Source organism: Tenrec ecaudatus, chromosome 8, assembly GCF_050624435.1.
Source record: "Tenrec ecaudatus isolate mTenEca1 chromosome 8, mTenEca1.hap1, whole genome shotgun sequence".
Classification (NCBI taxonomy): domain Eukaryota; kingdom Metazoa; phylum Chordata; class Mammalia; order Afrosoricida; family Tenrecidae; genus Tenrec; species Tenrec ecaudatus.
In genome coordinates, this window is record NC_134537.1 from 73,782,370 (window position 1) to 73,801,540 (window position 19,171).

General features: G+C 38.9%; 1 protein-coding gene across 1 annotated transcript in view; it reads right to left on the reverse strand.

Moving 5' to 3' along the window:
* The window catches only part of CSMD1 (CUB and Sushi multiple domains 1), a 1,770,408-nt gene that overhangs the window by 513,470 nt on the left and 1,237,767 nt on the right, over positions 1-19,171 (reverse strand). The window contains exon 11 of the mRNA XM_075557189.1: positions 8,245-8,348. Coding sequence (XP_075413304.1) covers positions 8,245-8,348 — 104 coding nt within the window. The remainder of the gene's footprint in view (positions 1-8,244; positions 8,349-19,171) is intronic.

The window sequence follows — 19,171 nt, forward strand, 5'->3', positions numbered from 1 at the left end:
AAGAAAGACAACGATGACAAAATCTTAATTCAAGAATAGAGATAGGATACTTCAGTATAATTTGTACTAACTTCTTTTAAATTGCTAACAAACAATGTCTCTATAACAACATTAATGCAAAGAAAAATAATTCTTATCTGATGGTGCCAGGTTTTAAGAAACTATTAACTTTCCTTAGTCTCTGGTAATAAGATGTGGAATTTTATCAAGAGATTGTTGCGATAGTCATCCTTATGCATTTGTCCTAACATAGACTTGCCAAGTTTTCTCCAAATCACTGCAATATATAATGATTGACTCCTCTTGACATGCCATACCTATATAAACACACATACAGCAGCTATTTAAGTCTGTTTTTTATGTCGATTCAGAAGTAATTTATTAAATGCAGACTACAGCTCCGGACCAGCACATAACAGCAGGGAGCAACTGGGCACAATCATAACAAGAGCAAGGGCAGCATCAAAAGTACAGAGCAGTTTACAGCATGGTTTTCATCAACAAGTGCTTCAAGGTTTTTCACTCTCAGTAAGCAAGGTTGTGTTTGTACCTGAGAATTTCTGTGTCTTATCTAAAATTGATGATGAGCGTTCCTCCAATCCCTATAGCTGAATAAGCAGTAATGGATTAACAGTTCATAAGAGAAAAAAGGGATTAATATTCATTCCCTTACCTATTACCACATTAATCTAGCCTGGTAAAGACTATACATTTTTTAAAAATTATAACTTGTGTTTGTAATTTCCTGGACATTCTGATATTGATGTAAATTCTCCAGCAGTGATAGCCAACAATTATAAAAGGCAGAAGGACATCATATAAAGGGCTATCTCCCAATACAGTCCTCCTGAAAATTAAATTTGAGAAAATTATGACTATATATATATATGTATATATTTAAATACAGATAGAATGTTCCTTAGAAGCAAAGATGGTGAGGCTTGACTCATGTACTTTGGACATGTTCTGGCGATCTCATGTACTTTGGACATGTTCTGAGGAGCGACCAGTGCCCAGAGAAGGCCATCACGCTGGGAACAGCATAGGGGTAGAGAAAAATACGAAGACCCTTGACAAGATGTACTCACACAACAGCTGCCAAAACATGCTTAAAGAGGATAATTGTGAGAGGGGTCCAGGAGCTGGCAGCACGTCTTTCTGTTATACAGAGGGTCGCCGTGAGTTATGACTTACTCAACAGCATCTATCAGCAGCAACATTCATATGTGTTTTTTGAAAGAGAGTGATAGAGATTTGTTAAGTATTATTTTTAATGCCTGCCATTCTATAACAATAACCTGAGGAATTTACCCATCCCTTGGGACAGTTGCATTTTTAAAGGAGCCCTCTAATATTCAGGTGTTTCCATGTCTTTCTCTGCCAGGAGAGGTAAGAAAATAAAAATGCATCTACTAAAATTAAAAATTTTAAAATCATCATTAGATTGAATATTCAATTATGTAAACTTGCAAATTTAAGTTAAAACCAATATTTAATTAGAATTCTTCTTTATTTTTTTAGAATTAATTTTTTTTAAAACTCAACAAACAAACAACAAAATAAATATTTGGTTTTGAGTCAATTCCTAGTTTCCACTCATAGTGATCCAAAATGGTTGAGAAGAGAACTATGTGTCAAAGAGGATGTTTGTGTGTTTGTTTGTTTTGTTTGTTTAACTGTACTTTTTTAGGGCTAAGCTGGAGAAAATGCCATCCAGTATGTTACAAAGAGTTTTAGGGAGTTAAATGTGGAAAGAGTAGTTGTACGGAAAGGCAGCTGTTTACAAACAAAGCAAAAAAAAATTCTGGACATCCTAAAAGGGGCAGGCAATAGAAAAACAAAACAAAAAAAAAAAACCGATCTCCATGAACCAACACAATAGTCGGAGGCCTGTGTGGAGGCCAAGGTTAATCCTTCTAAAGTAATGAAAAAAGGTGAGGAGGGGTCCCCAGAACCTCTCTGCCCCCAGGTGACCAGTCCCTCAGTATGCATAAAGGTGGGGTAGCAAAGCAACTCTTCCTAATGATACAAATAACTTATTATAAATATGTCATACTTTAAAAATGATTGGTTCTTAATAATTCAGTTTTTCTTTTTCGAATTCTGAGTTTTTTTAAGCAAATACTTTTTTTCATAACTGCTCTAAACCAAAGATACATATTTTGCATTAGTTTTCATTGATTTTTTTCCTCTAGCATTACAGAATTAAAAGCCCTACACACTATGCCAGCTCATTTACAGCCAAAGAGTCAGCATCATTTAAAGATCTCTTTTTCAAAATTCCTTGTAAACAATTTCAGAAATTCTTCAAAGATTTCTCTCTCTCTCTCTCTCTCAGGTTTTCACATGTAAGTGTGTTCTTTTGAGATGAAAGTCCCCAGTTCTCCATTGCCCAGAGAGTCTATAGAGCCAGCAGCATGGAAAGCAAATGAAGTGGGAGATGGCAAGGGCTTGAGGGAGTCAGCGTGCAGAGGCCAGGGCAGCAGGCTAGGCAGCAGCAGAGGTGATGGACGAGGAGTCTGGGTTGTGGCCCTTCACTGCCAATGGGCAGCCAGGAGCCTGCATTTCTGTGGCGAGTCCAGCCTGATCTAGGGAACCAAGGGGTCCAACAACACTCCCAGGGAGAAGATATTGAGGCTCAGTCAAAAGTATAGTCCTACAACATGTAAGATTTTAGCAGTAACCCTCACTTCCATGGGATCCCCCTGTTTTTGTTTTTTGAATATTCTTCTATTACATAGGTATTTTAAACTATTTTTTGTAATTATGTATAACTATTATGGATTTAAGGAGGGTCAAAGGAATGAAACACACATTTACAGACCTTTCACAACAATGACCTTGCCTTGAGAATCCCTTTTCCCTCTTTGTCTTTCTCACACTTCACAGTTACTGAGTTTTGTATTTCTGTTGCTTTCCCCGGCAGTCACTAAAATATTGTTCATTTTAACAGTTCCTTACAGACATACAGTACAGAAAACCATAGGAAAGTGCCACAGGCTTGACTGAGGGTAATCACAGTACCAAAGAACTAGGCTCTTACTCTTTGGAAGCACTGAAGCATTGTTTTCCCCTTTTCGTATTTATTTTTGTTTTTTATTATTTTTATTACTTTTTTCATAGCATCTCTCTGAGCAGTTTCAAGAACAGTCCAGAGGGAGAAGGAAGTCCATCCTCTGCCCCCCTCTATTTGACATAGAGCTACACATCTGCAATAACAGTTTGGTCCTTTTGTCCCTAAATAGCTAAGGGAATGACAGAGATGCTCAGTGCAGCCTCCTGGCCACACCCTAGGGACCTGGCCCTGCCACACCTCTTGTCCCAGCTTGCCTCCAGGATCCCATGGCCTAGAAAAGTCCTAGGAATCATTCAACAGCGTGTCTTCCCAGTTCCCAGCTCTTCAGCCTCACCTTCTGGTTTCCTGTTATTTTGCTTTAAAGTTGCCTTTTTTTTCATTTTCACAGTTTTCTTCACCACCTTTACCTTCAAGACAGATGTGCTGTTCCCCAAACATGTGCCATCGGAACTCCACAGACATTATACTCTCTTTGAAGAAATACTACCGTCACAGTGTCTGGAGTCTTCAGCTTGATTGATATTGGCTACTATGTCGAAGGTGTCAGCCAACAGTTCTCAAGTGTAAATGAATAGAGGAAATGTCTTTTTTTTTTTTTAATGTAGCCTGTTCAGCAGCCTGTTTAATGTGAAACCTGGTCGCTCCAGCAAGTGCTTAGTATGGGCCGAAGATTGCCACCTTTGGGCTGCTTCAGCTGTGCCTGCAGTCTGGAAGCCGAAGTTCATGGCCTGGATGGAGGTCTAAGCCCAGGAAGTTGCTGTAGAGGAGCTTATTGGGCATGGTCCTCCCTAACAGAAGCCTGGAAGTGGGCGGGCACAGCGTGCTGGCCTTCGCCCTGCTGCTGTGGAATCACTGGTTGTGGCAAAGGAGAGGCCTGGTTTATCTGACCGTGGGCAGCAGGGTGGACAGCTCCACACTTGTGGCTGCCCTCTCTCAGGGCTGCCCAAGGGAGGAGTCCTGCGCTGTGGAGTGGTCGAGGTTGTTGGCAAATAGTTTACGCCCCAGGCTGCCCATTGGCCTGTGGGAGGTGGTGGGTGAAGCTCTTCCTCCCTATGAGGGGAGGGACGTTAGTCTTGGCTGATGCAGTGATGCCCGGAGGGATGATGCCTGCTGAGGCTAGGGTGGTGGGGTCGGCCCCCAGGCCTTTCATGTTGAAGGCTGCCATCTGCTGCATCTGAGCAAGGACAAGACAAAAGCAGCCTTGGGGGTCACTTTGGAAACCAAGGCCATCGGGGCCACATGCTGCATGTGGTGCCATAGGCTCCAATAGGATGGCTGTGGAGTGGAAAGTGCTGAGTTCGCCCCAGGTCTGTGTCGGTGAACATGACAGCCGGACTAGAGGAGGCCTGTGTCAGTGAACTTGACAGCCGGACTAGAGGAGGCTCTGGCACCATCTGACCATGTGGATGGCCTGGGAGGGGTACTTCTCACAGATGCACTCCTTGCTGGGGGCATCGGGCCGCTCAGCCAGGTGCTCTCCTCCATGTTCCCCGAGGCCTTGCAGGGGCATCCTTCTTGGACTGCTGCTGTGGAGCACCCCACAAAGAAGGTTCTCTTCCAGCAGATGCCTTTTTCACACAAAAGAATCTTCAATAACTGAGTTTCTCAAGAACACTGTCAGGCTTTTCTTCTGAGCTATGTCTGACTGAACTTGAACTTCCAGCCTCTAAGGCATCGATGGTTTGCATCAATTCTCCACAAAATTAACCTTTTTTCACATTAAGCCTTGCACAGTAAATACCAGTTTCCCCAAAAGAGTTTTTTTTTGTCTTTAACTCATATATAATTTGGAGCGCATGTTATGGGACACCAAGATTCTATGTGCGCTCTGGTTTTTAAACAGTCTCTGTGTACCTGTCATCTCTACAATTAGATTGTGAAGGGCAAACTAAGAACACTGACATATAATTTCTAAAACATATATGTTGATTTATGGTATAAAATGATCTGCTTATTCAAAGAAACTATGCTTTTCCTTTTATATAATTTCAAATACTAAGGAAATATATCTGAGGGTTTCCTTTCCTGCTACAGCCTCTGATTAAACAGCCAAGTGATCTCTGCTACATTATGTTCCCCAAAGGGCACCTCTGCTTGATGGAGTTGGCTATTTAGGTTTTCATTTTCCAGATTTGAGCTATTGAGAGGAGTTTCTAATATTGCACATGTCAAAGTAATACATAGTTTGCTAACACTCTCTTAACAACAAATAACATTAAAAAATGGATCTATGACTTCAGATCTTTAATGGTGACCTGAGGGATTTTACATAACATTACCGGACTACATTTATATTTTTAAATTTGCAGTTATTTTAAAAGTTCTCTCATTTGCTTTAGTGACATCCTTTCTTAAATTAGGTGTAATGGAAATAATAAAACTACTTTATGTGCGAGTCTCATTTATTTGCTCTCCTACTGCTTTCACAGGCATCATTTCATTTCACTCCTTACCACAGATGACAGCTGTTTATCATGTATATTTTATAGCCATGGAAAAAGAGGTAGAGAGGGCGAGTGGCTCCCACCAGCGTCACACGGATAGCAAGTAGCAAGGGGCTAACGAGACAGTCCATCTTCAGTTCCTCGGTGTCATCCAAGGAATTCAGTGTTCAACAACAAGGTGTCCAGTGGTGTATAAAATTCATCCGAGAAGCATGCAAATCACATACATTTCTCTGCCCCGCACAGGGGGAAGCTGTGCTTTCAAAAGTTTATTGGAGTAATACAAAATAAAGTAGAGAAATTTAATTTTTGCCAAGTCATTTGGCACATACCATTTTGGTGAGCGTGTAGGGACATTGGGACTTTAGTATACTGTGGTGGACAAGTAAATTGACATAACCTTTTTCAAGAAAAATTGGAAATTCATACAATGGAAATGAAGATACCCTTTGCTCCTGCAATGTCTCCTGGAAAAATTCCTGAAGGTATGGAAAATAACTAAGAATATGCACTCATTGAAGGTTATCTAGGAAGGAACAGCTTGTAAAAGCAAAACAAAGGGTGAGGAAAACAAAAGATTTAACTATTGAGAATTAGTTAAAATATATGACCATGCATACATAATCTTTAGTTTAGACACTGGAGAAGAAACACCACCTCCACCCTAAGCCCAATCATACCCCCTACCATTATGCCATTTTCAACTCATGATAGCCCTAGCGGGCAGAGCTGCTGTTTGGTTTCTGAGATTGCACACCTGTATAGGAGTGGACAGACTCATTTTTTTCCCTCACAGAGGAAATCACCAGCCTTCGAGTCAGCAGCCCATCAGTGGACCCAGGGAGAAGGATGGTAACTGCTTTCACCTACTCAACTCAGCCCATCCATTTTAAGATAACGTTGTTTCTGGTGTCTCACTCACATTTCTGATCAATGGAGAAAATAATTTGTTCCCGACACTTTTATTAACCATGGATAAATAATTAGTATTCATGCAAACGACACTAAATAAATCAAGGGTCCTATTTCATTGGAAAAATCTGCTTCAAACGATCTCTCTAATGTTTTGAAAAGCAAAGGTGATACTCTGATGAGTAGGTGACTCTGATCCAAGGCACGATCTGTCAGTGGTGTGTTCATGAAAGTCTGAGAGCAAACATGGAACATAAAAGAAGTGGTATGCTCAAACTATGAGGTTGCTGAACAATATTGAAAATATTGTGACCTACTAGGAGAATAAAAATACACCTTGAAATAAAAATAACCATAATGTCTCTTAAAATTGAACATGAGATCTTAACACACTTTTTTTTCCTGGCAATATTAGGAAAGGTTGTTTGCTAGAAAATGACATCAGTGTAGTATTGTAGAGGGCCAACAAAAAGAGAAAACCCACCAGATAGATGGATTGATACAATTGGCCTGTAAGGCATCAAACATGCCAATGACGATGTTGGTGGCTCAGGAGTGGGCACAACTTTATCCTTTTATGCATTGAGCTTGGGTTGACTCCAAGATAACCAACAACTCAAAGAGTTATGGTTAAAATCAAATAAGATGATATTTATTAACTATCAAGCATACTGCATGACACATGAGAAGGAAATTTACCAGGGGTATTGCAAGCGAGGCTATTATAATGGTTATTAGAGGTAGTGGGCTAATACCATTATTTAGATTAGTAGGTATAGTAGTAATAATGGATTATTTAAAAGATTCGATGGAGCTTTAAGTGCTAATATGAAAAGATCTCCAAGACAGATTGAATGAGGAAAGAATGCTTCCAATGTAGATGTAGTATGAGCCTATATAAAATGTCAAAATGTGAAACACCTCATATAAAACTGATAAATAGAGGAATCATTACATTATCCATTTATAAACAATCAGAGTTATAAGTGGCAGTACACATAAGAATTTCAATATACTTCAATTATTAAAACTTCTCTTTTTTTCCCTAGGGAAGTAATATTGTGAAATACTTACTGGCAATCTTTCTAACAAAGACAAAACCTTACCAATGTAGAAAGATACTAAGAAAGCAGTGAAAAGAGTATTTGAAGTTTGGATTCGCAACTTAAAATGTCTCTTCCAAATAACAGAAGTGAATGCCTCCTAGCGCTTCACCTAGAAGTAGCTGAAGCAGATGGTCCAGGATGAAACCACAGAGACTGGGCAGACTAGTTGTCAGTGACAGTGGAGTGATGGGTATGCAAATGTTGATATTGAGATGGTTATGACTGCTTGCTAGGTCTCTGGATGCAATGTTCTACAGATGTAGAGTAGATTTCCACCACATCCAAACACCCATCTTTGTCATGGTGAATGCAGTTTTAAAGACATGCAAGTGGCTTAGGAAGACATGTGGCATCATTGTAGGAAACAACCTGCACTTCCAACCCAAATCTGGTAATGACAGGAATGTGGAAAGAGGGGGACTAAAAAGAAACTCATGAGTCAAAAAGCTTTTAATTTTCCCTTTCTCCTTATTTGAATGTTAATTTATTTCCATAAACACATATTTTTAATGATTAAAATATTGTTATAGTTAAAACAAAATCTTAAGTTAATTTTGGGAAATTAAGTGTGAAAATCATTAAACTACCCATTTATGAAGCATCTGAGTTAGAATTGGAAGTCTTCAAGAGAGTTTCAATATACTTCAATCATTAATATTTCTTTGAATGTTCTTGGAATAGAGAAAAAGCTAAATTATATACTTACACATATAAGACTGTTCTGGTGTCGCCTACTTTCCCAGCATCCCCTACTGTAAGGGTGTCATATCCTCGTTCCAGTTCAAACTCTTCAAAGGCAAGTTTTATGACCTAAATGAAAGGTACAAAATATTTAGAAGGACTGAAAGTTTTATTGACTTTAAGCACTGCACATTTTCAGGCACAGTAGTAACGTTTGCTTCTGAATTCCAATGTGTTTCAAATACTCATCAAGACTGTATAAGGTGCTCTAAGAAGTCATATAGCTAATTGAATACATTTGAGAACATTCAATTATTATATTGAATAAAATTTGAAATTACTATTACTGAATCCAAGAAAATCACTATCAGTTTCACAAAGTGAAATTCAACATCAATTTTACTTTAAGCCAGACATCAATCAAACATTTAACATTTCTAGTGTTTTGGATAATTCATATATATATATATATATACATTAAAAATGTTGATCATAATTAGTGAGATAAGTGTGATAAGAAATACAATATAATAAATACTTGAAAGTTACAGATGCAGATTTTAAGTACCAATTCAAATTAACATATGAAAAGATCTTCTGAGTTTGGAAAGTTTTTCTCCAAATTTAGCTTTTCATAAACTGGAAGTTTTACTGTAAAGAACACTTTGGCATGTTGATTGATACCATGACATCTACAAAAGACTAGCTTCTGTGTGATATAGAAAGAGAGTAAGATTCAATGAATTGCTCAACTTTTTCATACAATAGACTAGCCAAATACAGAGATGTTTCCTAAGATGAGAGTGTAAGCTGTCTGCGTTCACTTCATTTCACTCGTCTGACTTATCTTGATGTATTTGTCTGACGTTTTGTGGAGGTTGGGATTGTTAAAAATAAAAAAAGGTAATTTAGACAATCTGAGATATAACCATTCCTCTATAATTTTAGGGGACTTTTAATCACAGGACTTTCTATTTTCACAGAGTTACAGCCTTGGAAATACAGGGACAACAAATACTGTCTTCTAGGGTCGCTATGAGTTAATTGGCTTTGATTCAATGGCAGTGAGTTTGTTGTGTTTTTTAAGAGTAAATTGAGAAAAATATTCAAAATGATAAATATTCAAGATGACATAGTTCAGATAATTTTTCCTATTCAAATAGCTTGCTAATAAAATAATTCCCACTTTAACCATAAATTAAAATCCAATTTAACCATAAGTACATACTATCAAGTGAATATCATTAATTTATTAATATTAAATATATTTAACACTCATGTACATGGCAACAAATATTGATGTCAATATGGTGCACTTAAAATGAAATCAATTGGAAAAATATGCTTTGCCTGTCACTCCCAGGTCTAGCCAGGTCACAGAAAAGGCATAAGTGTGGAGAGAAGAACAACAACAAAGGATACAAAATTACATGGCAACGCGTCATCTCAATACAACCAAAGGTAGCTATAATAGAAGCTAGACACGTTGGCATTCATAAGGAAAAACACACTACCGGCTAATATTTAGAAAATAACAGGGAAAACTTAGACTTGTAAACATTCATTCTACTCGGCTAAAAAATGAAAAACAGGAGCAGAAAATGCGTCAGGATTACAGCATTCATAAAAGCATAGTAGAAAATTGTAGTGGTCGCTAGGTATCAGTGCATAAGTTTTTGAACATCAGAATAGAGACGTGAAAGCAGTTTATGACGATGGCGCCATGGGTGTCGCTGGTGCTGCATGTATGTATGTGCGTGTTGATGGGAGGTTCTACCCTGACAAACATGCTCTAGGAGTGGGCTGGGGGAATAGCCATTTGAAAGTGATGGCTTTTCTTAAAATACATCAAAGTAATTCAAAGTTAATAAAAAACATCAAAAGCAGAAACCAAAGAGCCATTGTCATGGTAGCCAAGCGAATACAGAAACACTGATGTCCTACTGAGGTCCTGGAAAAGGGTCATCCAAGAGGAGGAGGAGGAAGGAGAGAGAAGAGAGGGAAGGAGGGGAAGGAGTGTGTGGGAAAGAGAAAAGAACAGAGAAGAAAAAGCTGAAACTAGATTGAAAAACACTTGTAATGGGATGTTTTCAAGAGTGACTTTGGAGTCTTGTGGAAAGGTCGCAACTGCCTGTTGGTTAAACTGGAGAGTAGTGAGAGCAGGAGGAAAGCGGCCGCTACTAACCTCCAAGTTACTGTGTGCCGTTCCAAACGGGCTGCCATCAGGTGCTCTGCCCAGCAACACTCTTTTGGAATACATTAATTGTGCTTTTTTATGTTTTGTTTTGAATTCTCACTAAAATTAGCGATGTATCCATTATAATTGATTTTAAAAAGTGAAACTATTTCAGTGTAGTGTTTGTATGAATATATTATTTTAGCAATTTGATTTGACACAGGTGTAAGGTTTGATAGGCTGTTGGGAAAAATACATCACATATTAAACTTAGCACTTGATGATGGATTTACTTTATTTTTATCTTGCTCCTTACTCATTTAGAGACCAAGATCTAATAATTAAATAATGAAATAATTAAAGGATCACTATGAAAACTTGGCTATTTCCTGTCACCTCTTTGTCACGTTCACTCAGTCATGACTTGTTTAACAGCCCTGGAGTGAAGAATGGCGCTGCATTAAGGCCTGAGGTCACAGCTGGCTGATTGGTAATGAGTCACAGACAGGGGTCACACTACATAAATGAACTTTCATTAGGGGTGTAAAAATTGCCATTTTGTATTTCTTTCAAGTAATGACAAAGGTCGATAAAGAATGTATTTATTTTTAGACTCAACAATCAGCAGGGGCAATTGTCAAATGAAAACCATTATTCCATGCTATTAATTCTTAGTTAAAAAAGAAAGAACAGGAAAATGGAGGCCCAGTCATGTGTAAGGACTTCTATCTTTATGACGTGTAATATAATATGACATTCCACTAATATATCAAATAGTAAAATATAAATATATAATTTATATTAAATTTGTAGTTATCCATCAGAAATACCCAGGTCAAATGACAAGAGAAGCTGATGACAATAAATCTTTCAGGTTGTGAATGATTCAGTTAAATTCTGTTAAAATGGCTTCTTTTGTGATGTAACTTCTACCTTCCAACCTGAATTGGTCCCCGACTGCCTTCTTATGATCCTACAGATGGACACTCCACTTTCTTCAGGTTCCTATTTAATATATTTTCCTTAGCAGTGGCTTTCCTGTCTATTCATTCCAAATAATTAGTCTGTCAACATTCTGTCTGTTTCTTCCATAACATTTCATTTCCTTAAAAAAAATTCCATTGTGGTTTGCTTGTCCGGCCTCCATCACATAGTTCACTGTAAGTGCCCGTAGGGCAAGCTCTAGTCTTCCAGGGAGTGTTGACCTCCGACTTTGTCCAGGACATAAAACTGGGAGTGATACCAAAAAGAGAAGGGACAAAGATCTAGCCTCCTAAACTGTTTACTTTCCTTGGGACATTTTGATAAATACCAACTAATTAGAGAATTTAAAATTTGACTGATGAAGTCTCAGTAATGAATAAAAATAAACTTTTCCCACTTTCAACATCAAAACAGACCAAGGTTTGTGAAAAGAGAGAGAGAAAACTGTCGAGGATTTGATATATTTTAGAGATACTTTTTTTTCTTGTCTCTATATATATTTATATATATATTTTTTCTTATATATATTTATATATATATATATAAATATATATATTTCAGTTCATATATGCAGGGTTTGCTCCCTAAAGGAAATGTATTTAACCGAGTCTCTGTGATGAGTGGATGATTGCAGTCAAGTTCTATTAGGAATATACTTGTCTTAGTTTCTTTAGAGTGTGCTTGAAACAGGGGCTTCCTCAGGATCGGCTGAGCCAGTTAAACTGAAGTCAAGGAAGTCAGTTCAGACGGTTATGGTGGGGTGTTCCAAAGTGCTAACCATAATATGGTTTCTTTAAGGACACAGTGAAATTACAGGATCTCATGATAAAGACATTTTCAAAATATTGCGTTTATGAGGAAATGGCCATTGGACCATAGCAATGCTCACTCTTCAAAGCAGCAAGAGCTTCTGAGAAGGATTTCATTGAGAAACCTTTTTCTCATTCACCCTGCAGCCTTCATGTTACTCCTTCATATGATTTTTGTTCCCCAAACTCAGAAACATTAAAAAGGAATACAGTTCATGTTTTTGAGGATGCCAAAACTGATCATTTGACATGATGTGAAAAGCGCAGATTTTTTTTGTTTTTGGAAGAAAAGGCAGATAGTACCACCCACAGAAATGTAAAGAGCTGGGTGGCAGCTATATTGAGAGGTAATAACTTCATAGTTCAATTTTCTTGGTTGTTGTTGTTTAATACAATTTCTGTGCTCTTGTAGTAATCTTTTTGAGTTACTTTTATTTTGAGCCTTATATAATTCTTTAGTTTATTTCCCCTCTAATTCCAATTCAGTTTGACTTTGTACAATATGCACATTTCTTGCGTCCTAAGTCTCTTGTAATTAAACTTGTATACTGCAAAAAGACTTAGCGTCTAGGTGTAAATGGTGGAATCTCACAGAGAGATGCTGTGACAGATCTAATCTCAGAGTGGGATGTGTGTTTTAAGGAGCAGCTATGAGATGTAAAGACCAGAAAAGATTTTCTGGAAGAGATGGCATCTGGGTACTAATGATGTCTAATGTGATGTGAGGCTGAGGCTTCCTGAATTTGCACAACATTATTTTTGTTCATTGTATAATACTTTAAGTAGATATATAAATTTTCATCTCCTAATATGTCACCAAATATTGTTAACATATGGAAACTTAAGGAGGACTTGAGGCACATGTGGTTGCTAACTCAAAGTTGATGGTTCGAATGCACAAGTTCCTCCTAAGGAGAAAGATGTGGTAGGCTGTTTCCATTAATATGAAACCTTAGAACTGCAATGGTTTGCATTTTGTCTATGACATCACTATGGGTGTAACCTGACTCCACAGCAATGCTCTTATTTTTTAAAGTATAACACCATGTGGCCAAAAGAAAGAAAGGCACAAACATGTACTTATGATTTAATTACGCAAGTCCAGCCAGGCAAAAAGTGCAGCCAGAGTGCTTCACAAAGACAAGGACGGTGCAGCGTCATTGCAAGGACTTTGGACATTTTGTCAGGAGAGACTCGTCTGTGGCGAAGGTCAATGTGCTTGGTAAAGTAAAGTGACCGCAAACACGAGGAAGTCCCTTGCCTGGAAGGATGGACACCGTGGCTGCAACAAGCACAGGGACAATTGTGAGGATGGTGCAGGACTAGGCACTGTTTCACTCCGTTCTCCTAGGGGTGCTGTGGATTGGAACCACCTTGATAGCACATAACACCTACAACAATTACGTGAACAGCCAGGGGCCGAACTCTGGGCCCCCAGGACTCCTTTCATTTCACAACCTTTTATTCATTCAATAAGCTCACAAATAAGTCCAATGTATCAGTTGATAATGACTTTCTCTCTACCTTTCACACACATAAAAACCGAGGGTACCATTGCATTTTCTCATTTATTGTTTTGTTTTGATCATTTGTTTTGGTGGTATATATACATATATTATAAAGAACATAACAAGTCTTTATTTGTATGTATATATACACTTGATAGAATTCACCATTTTAAAGAGGCTCATTCTAATGAATAAAATTTATATAAACATATTTATACATATAAATATATACATATTGCTTTATCCATAATGTGATTGTACATAACAATGATAGGGAAGGTTAATGAATACTAGAGAGATTTTTTAATATTTCACAATTTGAGAACCTGACAGTACCATTTTAGTCTTTCTCACAAAGCTAATAAAAATCCTCTATATTTGGAATTGGATATTTTGTTGTTGTTGTTATAATGTGCCATAGAGTCAGTCATGTCCCATATACACAACAAAACAAAACGCTGCCAGTTCTATGCACAACAGAACAAAGCACTGCCTGATCTTGTGCCTCCTATATTTTAGCCCATTGTTGCAGCCACTGTATCAGTTCAGCTCCTTGGGTGTCATACTCTTTTTTGTTTTTGTTTTGCTGATCTTTTACCAAATATGACATTGTCATCCAGGGACTGGTCTCTCCTGACAACATGTCCAAAGTATGTAAGATGAAGTCTCACCATCCTTGCCTCTAAGGAGCATTTTGGTGCTTAGAATTAATATGAATAGTTTTGAAATTAATAGCACAAGAGATGAAAACTTAGGGTGTACAGGAAAATGCACTGATAAAAATAAGCTATAATGGACTTAATTCATTAAATTTTAAATGATTTATTAGAAGTGTCTACTGAACTGAGAACTCCCTCATAAGGAGCATAACAAATCTCTATCAGGACATCAATAATGTTGCAGTACAAGCAACTTATTACACTTTTTAAAAGAAAAGTTACACTTTGCATTAAATGAAAATTATCAAACACATTTTATAAATGTTTCATTTATATAATTTTAGACTGTAGTCTGAAATTCTAAGGGCCAATATTAAACAATATAATTATAATAAAAAGACAGTCTCTCCAATATATGTACAATAGAGGTTCGATAAATTTAAATCTAAACTATGTAAGAAAAACACATGTAAGCCTTCATTCCTGCTATAATTTCTAGTATTATTTCTAATATTCAGAAGAAATAAAGAAAAGGACTTCAGGAAAGCCTATTATCTGGAGGATAGCCTTGGTTTATTTCGTGACTTCTACTGGCACATCAACAGTTTCGTGACCTTTTCAACTACAAGTCAGTCTATTGTTAAATAAGTGAGTGATCATGTAGGACTTTAAGTGGAAGCTATGGTACTATCAACCTGTGCCACAAAAAGTCAAAATAACTTATGATTCAGTGAAGGGGTGGGGGTGGGGCAAAATACTTCCATGTAGTAAAATGTACTTTCTCTGCATTGTAGCAGACTGGTGGTCCAATGGATTGGGTGGCAGGAAAAGTAGAAAGGTGTTTTTCTCATCCTGAAATCCACCAGCTGATTGTGTGGAATTCTGCATATTGCTGAACCTTCTTCCTGAGTGTAGCTGCCAAACTCCTTTCAACTGTAAATGATCCATACAGGATCTCATGTATGTCTCTCTGTGCATGGTCTACACCCACTTAGTATCAAGATTTTCAAAAAGTCTGTGCCTCCGCCTACAGGGCACTGAGACTGAGCGATTGAATGACCCAGTTTAGGTTCCCATGCTCCCTTCTTTTAGACAGTATTGTTGTTTTTAACGAGGCAGGAAAACAAAAGTAGCAAGTACAATAGTGCTGAAACAAAAGACAATCCAGGCGCTGTTGCTTATTCAATGACGCCCTTAGGCATACTGCTATCAGTTTCATCTTCTGTAAAATGAAAATACTGTTGATTTCCCCTCAGGTTTCAAAAACTAAATGGCAATGCAGGTAGGGCATGTGTACCTTTCAGGCATTTAGCAGCCATTCAATCAGTGGGAGCTGTTTTCATTATTACCCTTGTTCTTGAGGAACCCCAGGCTGCCGGGCCAGACCACGTCCTAACATAAGACTCACGGGATTGCTGGGGTTCAGAAGATTTGACAACCAAGAAAAATTCTGGCTCTCATATCCTCACATGAGAATTTCTAACTAGAATTTTTTCTTCAAATTTAAGATAAAATTTCTACATGCATCCTTTCTTTTCTATTTCTGTAGAATTCTGCTCAAGAAAAGCTGCTTAGCAAAGTATTTTGATATGAAAATTATGGATGCTAAAAACAATTGTGATGTCTATTCAGTGTTTAAAAATAACAAGATAGGGGTAATGGGAAGATGATAGTGACTAGCATTTAAAAGAGAATCTCTCAAGCAAACATTGTCAAGATACTGAATGATAGCAGAGATCTAGAACATGTTCGGTATAAGAGAAAAGATGAACCCAACCTCCGTGGCAATAAGCATTGGAAACAGTAAGGGGGAAAGGGGGATATTTTTCAAAATAGCATGAGAGAATAAAGTAGTGAGGGCCCTAAAAAACGACCGTAATCTCTGGAATTAAGCAACCAAATAACCCTAAACAGGATTTTAAGTTTTTATCGGCGTATATATGAATGAGAACAGCACATTTAATAAAAATGAGACAAGGGAAGTTTTTTTAAAAAATCAAGATTTTGTACATACTCCCGAATGAATCTGAACAATACTCTCACTGCCATCAAGTAGGTGCTGACTCATCGCGATCATATAGGAAAGGATAAAACAGCCTCGGTGCGTTTCTGAGATGGTATTATTATTTTTTTCCTTTTTTTGAGAATGAAACTCTTTAGGGAGTAAAAGGCCCCTTCTTTGTCCTTGGAGTGGCGTGTGGCTCCTAACTTCAGACCCTGAGGGTCACAGCCCGTGGCAGTTACATAATCTGTTGTCAACTTGAGACAGGAGAGTGAAGGGGTGGTCTTTAGTCTGTCAATCTGGTCACAGCTTCATGACCTCAGTTGGAGACATTCCTGCTCACAAGACACATGGAGCTACACTAGAGCCTTTGAGCTGAAGGAGCCATGTGGAGACCCCTGCCAGCATTGAGATGTTTCCACTGCCATTGAATCCATGCGACATTCTACCCAATGGCCTGTGAGTTCCTGATCACATTTACAGGATATTGAATCAATCAATGGAAGATGTATATTCAACATTTGTATGGACAGAAGTTATGCACCTAGAAATGGCCATTTCAGGGAAGCAGGCATTCACCATGTGTCCCTGTGCCCTTGGACGATGTCCTTCCCCACAGGTAGCAGGGGCACCCCAGCCACAGAGAGTCATTGTGAATGCTTCCCACATGCAGCTTTTTTCAGAGTAACACAGGAGCGAATCAGGTAAGTCAGCTTCTCATATTAAGGGTTCTGGGAGTCTGCTATACTCAGATGATAAAAAGATGCCTGAAACAACTCCTCTAGAGGAAACTCCCTTGGCAAGGTTAAGGTAGTCTTATCCTGCCTCTCTTTTGTGTGCTCTCCATGATGCCACAGAATCTGAGATGACAATGTTAATGAAGGTGCAGTGACGAGAAGATTTGAAATTAAAACACAAAGTCAGGGTAAAGGAATTTAGCATCACTGAAATGCTAGCTAAGCACCTCCATCTTGGTGGCAGAAAGCCTCAAACGGTGCTTATGAAGATGAAAATGAAGTGGTACCCTAATAACTGGGACTCCAAGGCATCCTCTGCAGACAGAACCAGGGGGACGGTGGGAGGAAGCAGCAGATTCCTCCCTTCTCTGGTGGTACACCAAATTAAGGCCAACCAGGGAACTAGATATGTGACAGACTGAGCAGAGGAACAAAAGTAGTGACCAAGACAGAAACAGAGGCAAGAGAATTTCTCTTGTAGGACAAGAACCCAGAGAAACTTTTTTTCTTAGTGAAATTGTTAGCTTTCTTGGATTAGAAATACCTCAGTCCTTGGCTTCCAACAAGAAAGAATTCACACCAAAGCCTGGTTTTGGATCCAAGTGGGTTTTTATAAAGGACAGAAGTGTGAGGTTGTTTTTTTCCCCCATCATTTTATTGGGACTTATACAACTCTAATGACAATCCAGACATACATCAATTGTGTAATGCACACTTATACATTCATTGCCCTCATCATTCTCAAAATTTGCTTTCTGCTTCGGTTCCTGGAATCAGCTCATTTTCCTTTTTCCCTACCCTCTCCCTCCCCACTCCCTCATGAACCCTTAGTAATTTATAAAACATTATTTTATCTTATCTTACACGGCCCATATCATGATCCCAATTCTACCTTGCAACCTGGTTAGACCAGAGGATGCACAGCAGTACAGATGGGAAGTGGAAACACAGGGTATCCAGGACAGATGAACCCCTCAGGATCAGCAGTGAGAGTGGCGATACTGGGAGGGAAGTGGGGGTAAAAAGGGGGAACAGATCACAAGGATCTACATATAACCTTCCCTCTGGGGGATGGGCAAAGAAAAGTGGGTGAAGGGAGACACCAAGCAGAAGTTTTAGGTTTTTACACAGGCACCCTAAGGGCACTTCACATCCACACGTGGCCAGAGAAACCACAGCCTGGCGAAGGAGCAGCGGAAAAGAGAGCGGTGGTTTGGAAGTTTCTGGCTTTTCAGGGCCCTCTGCTGGGAGGCATGTGCGACAGTACTGCTTGACCCCATTGGCTGAATCCTGTCCACCTGACCTAGATTGGGCCAATCCAGGAGCACCATCCACTAGGTGTACCGCCCCTTCCTGGATTGGAGCCTGAATTTGGAGCATGCCAGTGGACACCCTGGTCCCTGTCTACCTAACAAAATCTTTAAGTTATCTTTACACAGATAATTTAAATGCTTTTTTTGCCACAGAGACCAATCTTGCCACAGAGACCAATAATAGCTGGTACCATTTTATGGACTATATCTCACCTTCAGCACTATTTTCCCCGGACCCCCAAAATACAGCATTATCTAGTGGGCACAGAGCATTGTGGACTGAAGTTCTCAGGCTTGTGTGCCCCCTGAGGGAATCTTGCATGGCTTGCAGGAATCTCAGCTGTCCCACAGGAATCCTGCAGGCTCCACAGAAACCTTAGGTACCATGCAGGAACCCTTAAAGAATGTTGGCGTGCTTTCATGTACTTGGATATATGGCTTCTCCTGCTGGGATCCTCTAATGAAAATCTCCAGTGTTGGCTCCACCAGGCAATGTCCCATATGTCTCCGCAGAGTATACCTTTCTCTGGACCTCAGACTGGTAACAAATTTGGCAAGCCAAGCAGGAGAAAAAGGGTACAATGGTAAAGGACACCACATTCTCCATCATGATGAGATTGGACCAGAGTCTTCCCCAGCCAAGAAAGACAAGTAGCCACCAGAATTCCTTTTAATTTAGTGCCCTATCTGCCTCTGCTGAGCAGCCAGTCAGGACCAGAGGAGAGATAACCTTTGCTGGGGAATATTTGTCCCCTCTCTTTTCT